General features: G+C 34.3%; 2 protein-coding genes across 5 annotated transcripts in view; both read left to right on the top strand.

Moving 5' to 3' along the window:
- The first annotated feature begins 2,656 nt into the window (after positions 1-2,656).
- wu:fj16a03 (uncharacterized protein LOC335475 homolog) lies at positions 2,657-5,571 on the top strand. Its single transcript, XM_062059323.1, has 3 exons — positions 2,657-2,892; positions 3,162-3,263; positions 5,323-5,571. Exons 1-3 carry the CDS (start codon positions 2,847-2,849, stop codon positions 5,406-5,408), a joined length of 234 nt encoding a protein of 77 aa, XP_061915307.1. The 5' UTR covers positions 2,657-2,846; the 3' UTR covers positions 5,409-5,571.
- Positions 5,572-5,715: 144 nt separating this feature from the next.
- LOC133657700 (follistatin-related protein 1-like) overlaps positions 5,716-11,898 on the top strand; it is a 57,320-nt gene continuing 51,137 nt past the window's right edge. For all 4 annotated transcript variants that reach the window (XM_062059321.1, XM_062059319.1, XM_062059320.1 and 1 more), the window contains exon 1: positions 5,716-6,012. The gene's annotated coding sequence lies outside the window, so the exon portion shown is untranslated. The remainder of the gene's footprint in view (positions 6,013-11,898) is intronic.

Below are 11,898 nucleotides of genomic sequence, written 5' to 3'. Positions count from 1 at the left end.
CCTCCAGACGAACGCCGGGCGACGGATGTGTAGGCGGGCCGACAAGGTGACAACCAGTGAGGATCACAAATCGAGTCAAGACTCTCACCTTTGCCCTCTGACCTCCTGTAGGTCGTACGACTAAAACTGCGGCTGTAGGGGGCGCTGAAGACCGACTAATAGCAAACTTCGTACAGTACAGTAGCTTGCCATGGCAACTTCATAGCGCTCTGCTCGGGGTGGAAGGTCACCACGTGCACTCCTGCTGGACTCAGACGTGATTGGACCGCCATGGCCAGACAACAACAATATCACTTTCATCATAGTTCCTGTTAGACCTTTCAATTCATGGCAAAAATAATCCTTTGTGTTGGTGAAGAGGTGGGTATATATATATATATTTGATGTGTATCCATACACATGTATGCATTCATAGTGTAAGTGTGTATAGGTATATGTATGTACACAGTACACAATGTATGTACTGTATGTAACAAAGGCCAACAGCCAGTGGGGTTGGGCCATGTCTACTTTAGTAAACCCTGATGACCTCAAGTGCAGTGATGCCTATTAGCTCTCTCTCTCTCTCTCTCTCTCTCTCTCTCTCTCTCTCTCTCTCTCTCTCTCTCTCTCTCTCTCTCTCTCTCTCTCTCTCTCTCTCTCTCTCTCTCTCTCTCTCTCTCTGTGTCTCTGTCTATATCTATATACTGTACATACATATATTTATACACATATATGTATACAATATATACACACACAATATGTATGTATATATATGTGTGTAAAGATCACGTGTGTGTATGTATGTATATGTTTATATATATGTCTACGTATGTATGTATATGTCCATATATGTGTTTATACACACACGTGTGTGTGTGTACATACATATGTATATATATATATATACATACACACACGTGTATATATACATATACACGTGTGTGTATGTATATATATATATATATATATATATATATATATATATATATATATATATATATATATATATATATATATACATACACATGTGTGTGTGTGTATATAAATATGTATATATACACGTGTGTGTGTGTGTATATACACTACAGTTCAAAAGTTTGGGGTCACCCAAACAATTTTGTGGAATAGCCTTCATTTCTAAGAACAAGAATAGACTGTCGAGTTTCAGATGAAAGTTCTCTTTTTCTGGCCATTTTGAGCGTTTAATTGACCCCACAAATGTGATGCTCCAGAAACTCAATCTGCTCAAAGGAAGGTCAGTTTTGTAGCTTCTGTAACGAGCTAAACTGTTTTCAGACGTGTGAACATGATTGCACAAGGGTTTTCTAATCATCAATTAGCCTTCTGAGCCAATGAGCAAACACATTGTACCATTAGAACACTGGAGTGATAGTTGCTGGAAATGGGCCTCTATACACCTATGTAGATATTGCTCCAAAAACCAGACATTTGCAGCTAGAATAGTCATTTACCACATTAGCAATGTATAGAGTGTATTTTTTTAAAGTTAAGACTAGTTTAAAGTTATCTTCATTGAAAAGTACAGTGCTTTTCCTTCAAAAATAAGGACATTTCAATGTGACCCCAAACTTTTGAACGGTAGTGTGTATATATATATATATATATACACACACACACACACACGCGTGTGTGTGTATGTATATGGTGACTGTCTGTGCACCAGTCTCCCCACGTTAAACAGTCACGCACAGGCATCCTCCATAAAGGGATACACCCCTACCAGGAGGATCGTCATACCGCCGATATATATATATATATATATATATATATATATATATATATATATATATATATATATATATATATATATATATATACATATATATATATATATAAATATAAATATAAATATATATCTTTGTGTATATATACACATATATGTGTATATATATTAATGTGAATATACATATACACGTGTGTGTGTGTGTATATATATATATATATATATATATATATATATGTATGTGTATATATTAGGGCTGCAACTAACGATTAATTTGATAATCGATTAATCTGTAGATTATTACTTCGATTAATCGATTAATAATCAGATAAAAGAGACAAACTACATTTCTATCCTTTCCAGTATTTTATTGAAAGAAAAACAGCATACTGGCACCATACTTATTTTGATTATTGTTTCTCAGCTGTTTGTACATGTTGCAGTTTATAAATAAAGGTTTATTAAAAAATAAAATAATAATAATTAAAATGCCTCTGTGCATAGCATAGATCCAACAAATCGATGACTAAATTAATCGCCAACTATTTTTATAATCGATTTTAATCGATTTAATCGATTAGTTGTTGCAGCCCTAATATATATATATATATATATATATATGTATATGCGTATACATGTGTGTGTGTATGTATGTATATATTAATGTGTATATATGTATTTATGTATGGATGTGTGTATATATATGTGCGTGTGTATGTATATATATATATATATATATATATATATATATATATATGTATATATATATATATATATATATATATATATATATATATATATATATATATATATATATATATATATATATATATATATATATATATATATAATTACTGACGTTATTGTCAAAGATTCCACAAATAAACGATGAGACTTAGTTGTGTAAAGCAGACAGATTACAACAAATGTTCAAGCGCCGAAAATTAGGAAAACATAATCATTAACTTTTGAAAGAGTTCGAAGTTTAAACAAACGAATGGAGACATCATGTCTGACCTCATTGTAAGCGTGTGTTTGTTTGAGTGTGTGTGCGTATAAATGGACCTCTGCCCCTCAGTGGAGGACAGTTGTCAACATCTGGCCTGACATCTTCTTCAACATGAAGGTTTATCTTCTCCTCCTGCTGCTCTTACCGCTCATTTCAGGTCTGTTCTCCTCACTCAAATTATTACATCGTAATTAAACGTGTACAGTCATAACTTCATAATTAAACATGAACAGTCATAACTTCATAATTAAACATGAACAGTCATAACTTCTTAAGTAAATGTGTACAGTCATAACTTCCTAATTAGACGTGTACAGTCATAACTTCATAATTAAACATGAACAGTCATAACTTCATAAATAAATGTGTACAGTCATAACTTCACAATTAAACGTGTACAGTCAATTCCTCATCTTCATGCTGCAGCACAACCGTTCACCATCGAGTGTCACGGCTTCGACGACTACATGGTCAACCTGAAGCTGAAGTGTCAGAGCAGCGATGTGCGACAAGCCTGCTACACCAGAGGTAAAGCAGCACTTCTTGTCACCATGGCAACCGACTGTATCCCCCTGTTTAATGCGGTCCATAATTCATGTTTGATGGTCTTATGCCAGACGAACAACTTTTGTATCGGTCCAAACGAACTCGCCGCTTTACGATAACTTGCTGCGTTGAAAAGCACAATTATAGATCATAATAATAATATATGTATCTACTATATATATATATATATGTGTGTGTGTGTGTGTGTGTACTGTATATATATGTATGTATGAATAGATGTGTGTGTGTAAATATATACATATATATTGATTTATGTATTTGCATATTTATTTCTTACATTTCAATACTCAAGTAAAAGTAACTTGACAAGTACAATTTATCCAAAAAGTTAGCAGAGTCAATGCCACTAAGTAACTGAGAAAGTAACTGTAACCAAATAAAGGTAACAGAATAGATGTAACAGAATCAATTCAACAAAGTAAATGTAACCAAGTAAATATAACCGAGTAAATGTAACAAAGTAACTGTATCAGAGCAAAAGTAACAGAGTAACTGTAATGAAGTAACTGTAACAGAGTAAATGGAACAAAGTAAATGTAACCCAGTACATATAACAGAGTAAAAGTGACAGTAAATGTAACAGAGTAACTGTAACAAAAGTAAATGTGACAAAGCAAGAGTAACATAGTAACTGTAATATAGTAAATGTAACCAATGAAATGTAATTAAGGAAATGTAATAGAGTAAAAGTAGCAGAGTAACTGTGATAAAGTAGAAGTAGCAGGGTAAATGTAACAGAGTAACTGTGACAAAGTAAATGTTACAAGATAAAAGTTACAAAGTAACTGTAACAGAGTAAATGTAACAAAGTTAATGTAACCAAGTACATGTAACAGAGTACAAGTAACAGAAATGTAACAAGGTAAAAGTAACAGTAACTGTAACAAAGTCAATGTAACTGAGTAAATGTAACCAAGTAAATATAACAGTAAAATTAACATAGTAAATGTAAAAAAAGTAAGTGTTACATAGCAATTGTAACAAAGTAAATGTAACAGAGTAACTGTGTCAAAGTAAATGTTACAAAGTCAAAGTAACAAAGTAAATGTAACAGAGTAAATGTAACAAAGTAGACGTAACAGTAAAAGTAACATATTAACTAACAAGGTAAAAGTAACAAAGCAAATGTAACAGAGTAAATGTAACAAAGTAAACATAACAGTAAAAGTAACATAGTAACTGTAACAAAGTACATGTAACAGAGTACAAGTAACAACGTAAATGTAACAAGGTAAAAGTAACATAGTAACTGTAAAAAAGTCAATGTAACTGAGTAAATGTAACCAAGTAAATATAACAGAGTAAAATTAATATAGTAAATGTAAGAAACTAAATGTAACATAGCAATTGTAAAAGAGTAAATGTAACACAGTGACTGTGTCAAAGTAAATGTTACAAGGTAAAAGTAACAAAGTAAATGTAACAGAGTAAATGTAACAAAGTAAATGTAACAGTAAAAGTAACATAGTAACTGTAACAAAGAAAATGTAACAGAGTAAATGTAACACAGTAACTGTCAAAGTAAATGTTACAAGGTAAAAGTAACAAAGTAAATGTAATATAGTAAATGTAACAAAATAAACGTAACAGTAAAAGTAACATAGTAAATGTAACAGAGTAACTGTCAAAGTAAATGTTACAAGGTAAACGTAACATAGTAACTGTAACAAAGTAAAAGTAACAGAGTAAATGAGGTAAAGTTACTTCACACCCAGAAGTGGAACATTTGTGCTGTCATGCCAGACTCGCTACAAGATTCTCCACTCGGTCTGTCGCTTCTGCTCCGTCTTCTTATTCTCTGGCAGACCAGCTGTGCTCTAATGTGTTGATGAGCGAGGGCGAACAGTGTGCGCCAATAAAAGGAAAACCTTGCCTTGGGTTGTGTGTGTCGCTATGACAACCCGGCATGAAAAACTACTGTAGGGGAACGACAACCACACCAAACTAGAAAGTGTACGGCTGGTCGACTCTGTAGTGCACGTGATATCATTTTGTGACTGTGACGTTGTTTCCCGCGCAGACAACGGCGAGAAGGGATGCATAGCCGTCGACCACTGCTCCCGACCCGGCTGGACCTGTTGCCATAGCAACCTGTGCAACGAGTGAAGGCAGAGATGCACTGAATAAAAATGGACGTCTTCATTTCACCTGTCATGTCTTTAATGTCATACTAGTGCAATAGTTCAAGTTATAAAAACATATTTATTATTTCCCTGTGTAATCAGAGTCATCATCGACTAACTAGAGGCGAATTAAGATATTGATTTAATGATTATGGCTTTTCAATTCAAAGCATCGGCGATACCAGCTCTGTATTCACTTGATATCGGATCACTATAAAAAAAAATCCCAGTATCGCCCTCCCGGAGCTTCCGCTTCTCTCTTTTTTGGTTGTTTTATTATTTTAAGCCTTTTTTTATATATGTAAACAATATGTTTTGGCTTTATTTTAGTAGCGCAGTCACATTTTAATTGTATTTTACGACCCTTCGAGATTGATTAAATACATTTTTAACTGTATTTTACGACCCTTCGAGATCGTCTTGAACGCAACATCCGGGTCCTGCCATGCTCGCTGTCGTGAACGCGCTCACGATGCCAGCTGGCTAGCTGGAGGTTCGCTAATTAAAACTTAACACATTTTTTCATCGCCTTCAGACTACACCAACGTCTCGACGACGAAACGAGAAGAAAGCAGCACAATAAAGGAGTAAGTTAAGTCATTTTTTTTGTCGTGAAACGTCATATTGGTAACGCTCGTGTGCGACTAGCTTGCCGGAATGTTATGTTTGCTAAGTGATACCACAAATTTGGGTATCAATCCGATACCAAGTAGTTGCAGGATCATACATTGGTCATATTCAAAGTGCTCATGTGTCCAGGGAAATATTTCCCGAGTATATAAACATAATATACATTTAAAAAACACGAAAGAAGAAGATGTGATGTCAAAAAATATCCATGTAATCATAGTATCGACTAGATACTAGTGTTGTCCCGATACCAATATTTTGGTACCGGTACAAAAATTATTTCAACACTTTTCGGTACTTTTCTCAATAAAGGGGACCACGAAAAACTGCATTATTGACTTTATTTTAACAAAAAATCTTAGGGTACATTAAACATATGTTTCTTATTGCAAGTTTGTCCTTAAATAAAATAGTGAACATACTATACAACTTGTCTTTTAGTAGTAAGTAAACAAACAAAGGCTCCTAATTTAGCTGCTGACATATGCAGTAACATATTGTGGCATTTCTCATTCTATTATTTTGTCAACATTATTAAGGACAAGTGGTAGAAAATGAATTATTAATCTACTTGTTCATTTACTGTTAATATCTGCTTACTTTCTCTTTTAACATTTTCTATCTACACTTCTGTTCAAATGTACTAATCACTTATTCTTCTGTTGTTTGGATGCTTTACATTAGTTTTGGATGATACCACAAATTTGGGTATCAATCCGATACCAAGTCGTTACAGGATCATACATTGGTCATATTCAAACTCCTTTTGTGTCCAGACACATATTTCCTGAGTTTATAAAACATAATATACATTTAGAAAACACGAAAGAAGAAGATGTGATGCCAAAAAATATCGATGTAATCATAGTAGTATCGACTAGATACTAGTGTTGTCCCGATACCAATATTTTGGTACCGGTACCAAAATTATTTCGGTACTTTTCGGTACTTTTTTCAATAAAGGGGACCATTAAAAACTGCATTATTGGCTTTATTTTAACAAAAAATCTTAGGGTACATTAAACATATGTTTCTTATTGCAAGTTATTGCAAGTTTGTCCTTAAATAAAATAGTGAACATACTAGACCACTTGTCTTTTAGTAGTAAGTAAACAAACAAAGGCTCCTAATTTAGCTGCTGACATATGCAGTAACATATTGTGGCATTTCTCATTCTATTATTTTGTCAACATTATTAAGGACAAGTGGTAGAAAATGAATTATTAATCTACTTGTTCATTTACTGTTAATATCTGCTTACTTTCTCTTTTAACATTTTCTATCTACACTTCTGTTCAAATGTACTAATCACTTATTCTTCTGTTGTTTGGATGCTTTACATTAGTTTTGGATGATACCACAAATTTGGGTATCAATCCGATACCAAGTCGTTACAGGATCATACATTGGTCATATTCAAACTCCTTTTGTGTCCAGACACATATTTCCTGAGTTTATAAAACATAATATACATTTAGAAAACACGAAAGAAGAAGATGTGATGCCAAAAAATATCGATGTAATCATAGTAGTATCGACTAGATACTAGTGTTGTCCCGATACCAATATTTTGGTACCGGTACCAAAATTATTTCAACACTTTTCGGTACTTTTTTCAATAAAGGGGACCATTAAAAACTGCATTATTGGCTTTATTTTAACAAAAAATCTTAGGGTACATTAAACATATGTTTCTTATTGCAAGTTTGTCCTTAAATAAAATAGTAAACATACAAGACAACTTGTCTTTTAGTAGTAAGTAAACAAACAAAGGCTCCTAATTTAGCTGCTGACATATGCAGTAACATATTGTGGCATTTCTCATTCTATTATTTTGTCAACATTATTAAGGACAAGTGGTAGAAAATGAATTATTAATCTACTTGTTCATTTACTGTTAATATCTGCTTACTTTCTCTTTTAACATTTTCTATCTACACTTCTGTTCAAATGTACTAATCACTTATTCTTCTGTTGTTTGGATGCTTTACATTAGTTTTGGATGATACCACAAATTTGGGTATCAATCCGATACCAAGTCGTTACAGGATCATACATTGGTCATATTCAAACACCTTTTGTGTCCAGACACATATTTCCTGAGTTTATAAAACATAATATACATTTAGAAAACACGAAAGAAGAAGATGTGATGCCAAAAAATATCGATGTAATCATAGTAGTATCGACTAGATACTAGTGTTGTCCCGATAACAATATTTTGGTACCGGTACCAAAATTATTTCAACACTTTTCGGTACTTTTCGGTACTTTTTTCAATAAAGGGGACCATTAAAAACTGCATTATTGGCTTTATTTTAACAAAAAATCTTAGGGTACATTAAACATATGTTTCTTATTGCAAGTTTGTCCTTAAATAAAATAGTAAACATACTACACTACTTGTCTTTTAGTAGTAAGTAAACAAACAAAGGCTCCTAATTTAGCTGCTGACATATGCAGTAACATATTGTGGCATTTCTCATTCTATTATTTTGTCAACATTAATAAGGACAAGTGGTAGAAAATGAATTATTAATCTACTTGTTCATTTACTGTTAATATCTGCTTACTTTCTCTTTTAACATGTTTTATCTACACTTCTGTTCAAATGTATTAATCACTTATTCTTCTGTTGTTTGGATGCTTTACATTAGTTTTGGATGATACCACAAATTTGGCTATCAATCCGATACCAAGTCGTTACAGGATCATACATTGGTCATATTCAAAGTCCTCATGTGTCCAGGGACATATTTCCAGACTTTATAAGCATAATATACATTTAAAAAACACGAAAGAAGAAGATGTGATGCCAAAAAATATTGACGTAATCATAGTAGTATCGACTAGATACGGTTCTGTACTTGGTATCATTTCAGTGGATGTCAAGTGTAGATCCACCAATAGCATTTGTTTACATTGTGACGCCGGTGAGCTACGGTGTGTAGTGAAGCATGTTTGGCTATTCCTCGTCCTGCAGTGATAATGATACTTGTAAGAAACTTACTTTATTTGTCGCCATGGAGACAAGGAGTAGTGATTTAGAAGTAGCTACAACACTGCAGACTGCGGGTGGACTTTAGCCGCTAGCTAGCTAGCCATGTCTTAAAGCAGCTCTTCCTGAGGGTGTTTCAGTGTTATAACTTCACCTTTATCATCAATTTTTAAGCCAAAATGCGTCCGTTCTCCCTTTTCTGTCTACACACTGTTTCTGCTTGTAAGTACTCCTTTGTGTGTGCGCTACCGAACATGCTCGTCTGCTCGTCAACCAGCAATGACACGACACGACGTGACGACGACGGGGGTGGGGGTGTTTTTTTTGGGAGGCGGTTAAGCCAAGTTAAAACTCTACTCTGCAAAGCGAAAGCCATTTATCAACAACACCCAGAAACGCTTTGTTGGGCCCGAGCTCATCTAAAATTGACTGATGCAAAGTGAAAAAGTGTCTCAGTTTGAACATTAAATATCTTGTTTTTGCAGTCTATTCGATTGAATATAAGTTGAAAAGGATTTGCAAATCATTGTATTCTGTTTTTATTTACCATTTACACAACGTGCCAACTTCACTGGTTTTGGGTTTTGTAAATACATTTTGATTTATGGTTGCTTTTTGCGCGACTAATGAGAAGTACACGTTATTATACAATCGCAAACCGCCCTAGTGGCTGTGAAAGGTGTTACAACATGCAAGCTGCAACTGTCCTGATTCTAACATTTGGATGGGAAGAAGAAGAAAATAGCTCCACTGTGGTTGTTCCCAAACATTCCTGCATTTTTTTCCAGATTTTCTCATCCCATACTGGACCTTTGCCATGGGAACAAGGAGACGTTATTTATTTTGTAGCCGGTTTTAGCTGCACAAGTCATCTTTTAGCTGGCAGGAGACAAAAAAAAACAGATGTGAGCTGTTGCTATAAATAGTAGTGGTGGTGTAGTTTTGGAAGGGAGATGTACATGGTAGAAGATCCCCCTACCACCCTCTGTTGGCGTCTCCATGGACTGGACTCTCACAGTGTCTAATAATGTAACTAGGCCTGGGCCGATAACAAATATAATCAATATATCAACCTAGAAATTATTGTCGATAAACGATATTATTGCCATTATAATTTTTTTGAGTCCAAATTAACCATTAATGTAATAATAATACATACTAATAATGCAAGTATACACTTTCAAAGGCAATTAATTTGTATGTCTCATATTTTTTTAACATTGTAATTGAAATGTAAACATTTTGATACCAATTTGAATAAAACAAATAATAAAAAACAATACACCCTGTAAGTTAAATTTTGCACTTGAATAAAAATCACAACCAAAAGCAATAACATAGGTTCTGTCTCTCTTAAGGAGGGTGGGGTACCCTCAAATATACACAACCAAAAGAATACATCAAGTTATTGTGACCAAAATGATCGCGGTTATCATTATTATTGTGATATTGTTTAATGTGCTCAAAAATAAATTATACACGCTAAAATCTTTAAACCAAGTTGTATTTTTTTAATAACTAAAGTAAATGGAGGGAACATCACATTTCGTTCTGCCTTCATAAGAGCCAAATTATTTTTTATTTGTGTGTTTAGATATGTTTATCTTCTTCCATTTTAATTTGTAAACGTCATAGAATGTAGTTTAAAAATGTAAATTGCGTGATCAGTTATTAAAACTTCCGGTTTATGTGGCGTCATGCGGCTTCACTTCCTGTTGAATAAAGTCCGTGTCCGGCTGTTTCAACTTGATACTGTGGGATTTATATCGATAACTTTGTGCACAAGCAGCACCGCCTTTATGTTCAATGTGAATACTGTGTCTTATACAAGTTTGTTTTGGAGAATGACGTTACTTCACGGGGGAAAAAGTATTTGTTAGCATTCAAGCTATCTAGAATTTTATCAAAGTGTAGTTATCAATCACGTTTTTTGATTATTTTTAGAGATGTCCGATAATGGCTTTTTTGCCGATATTCCGATATTGTCCAACTCTTTATTACCGATTCCGATATCAACCGATACCGATATATACAGTCGTGGAATTAACTAATTATCATGCTTAATTTTGTTGTGATCCCCCCGCTGGATTCATTAAACAATGTAACAAATAAATCAACTCAAGTTATGGAAAAAATTGCCATCACGGCACTGCCATATTTATTATTGAAGTCACAAAGGTCACAAAGGGGAATTTTTTTTTTTTAACATGCCTCAAAACAGCAGCTTGGAATTTGGGACATGCTCTCCCTGAGAGAGCATGAGGAGGTTGAGGTGGGCGGGGTTGGGCGGGGGGTGTATATTGTAGCGTCCCGGAAGAGTTAGTGCTGCAAGGGGTTCTGGGTATTTGTTCTGTTGTGTTTATGTTGTGTTACGGTGCAGATGTTCTCCCGAAATGTGTTTGTCATTCTTGTTTGGTGTGGGTTCACAGTGTGGCGCATATTTGTAACAGTGTTAAAGTTGTTTATACGGTCACCCCCAGTGTGACCTGTATGGCTGTTGACCAAGTATGCTTTGCATTCGCTTGTTTGTGTGAAAAGCCGTAGATATTATGTGACTGGGCCGGCACGCAAAGGCAGTGCCTTTAAGGTTTATTGGCGCTCTGTACTTCTCCCTACGTCCGTGTACACAGCGGCGTTTTAAAAAGTCATAAATTTTACTTTTTTAAACCGAAACCGATCATTTCCGATATTACATTTTAAAGCATTTATCGGCCGATAATATCGGCAGTCCGATATTATTGGACATCTCTAATTATTGTAATTTAATACGGTAACACAAACCCTCTGGAGTTTTACAGCGGTTATCGTTTCTGTCATTTATTCGTAGTACAAACACCGGAAGCTG

Source organism: Entelurus aequoreus, linkage group LG09, assembly GCF_033978785.1.
Source record: "Entelurus aequoreus isolate RoL-2023_Sb linkage group LG09, RoL_Eaeq_v1.1, whole genome shotgun sequence".
Taxonomy (NCBI): Eukaryota; Metazoa; Chordata; class Actinopteri; order Syngnathiformes; family Syngnathidae; genus Entelurus; species Entelurus aequoreus.
Note: the sequence above shows the minus strand (reverse complement) of the source record. Positions and strands in the feature narration are given on the sequence as shown.

Bases quoted from the DNA above. Each gene is read 5' to 3' on its own strand.
- wu:fj16a03 (XM_062059323.1), top strand. From the start codon at position 2,847: ATGAAGGTTTATCTTCTCCTCCTGCTGCTCTTACCGCTCATTTCAG. The intron at 2,893-3,161 runs GTCTGTTCTCCT...TTCATGCTGCAG, and splicing joins GCTCTTACCGCTCATTTCAG to CACAACCGTTCACCATCGAG. The intron at 3,264-5,322 runs GTAAAGCAGCAC...TTTCCCGCGCAG, and splicing joins ACAAGCCTGCTACACCAGAG to ACAACGGCGAGAAGGGATGC.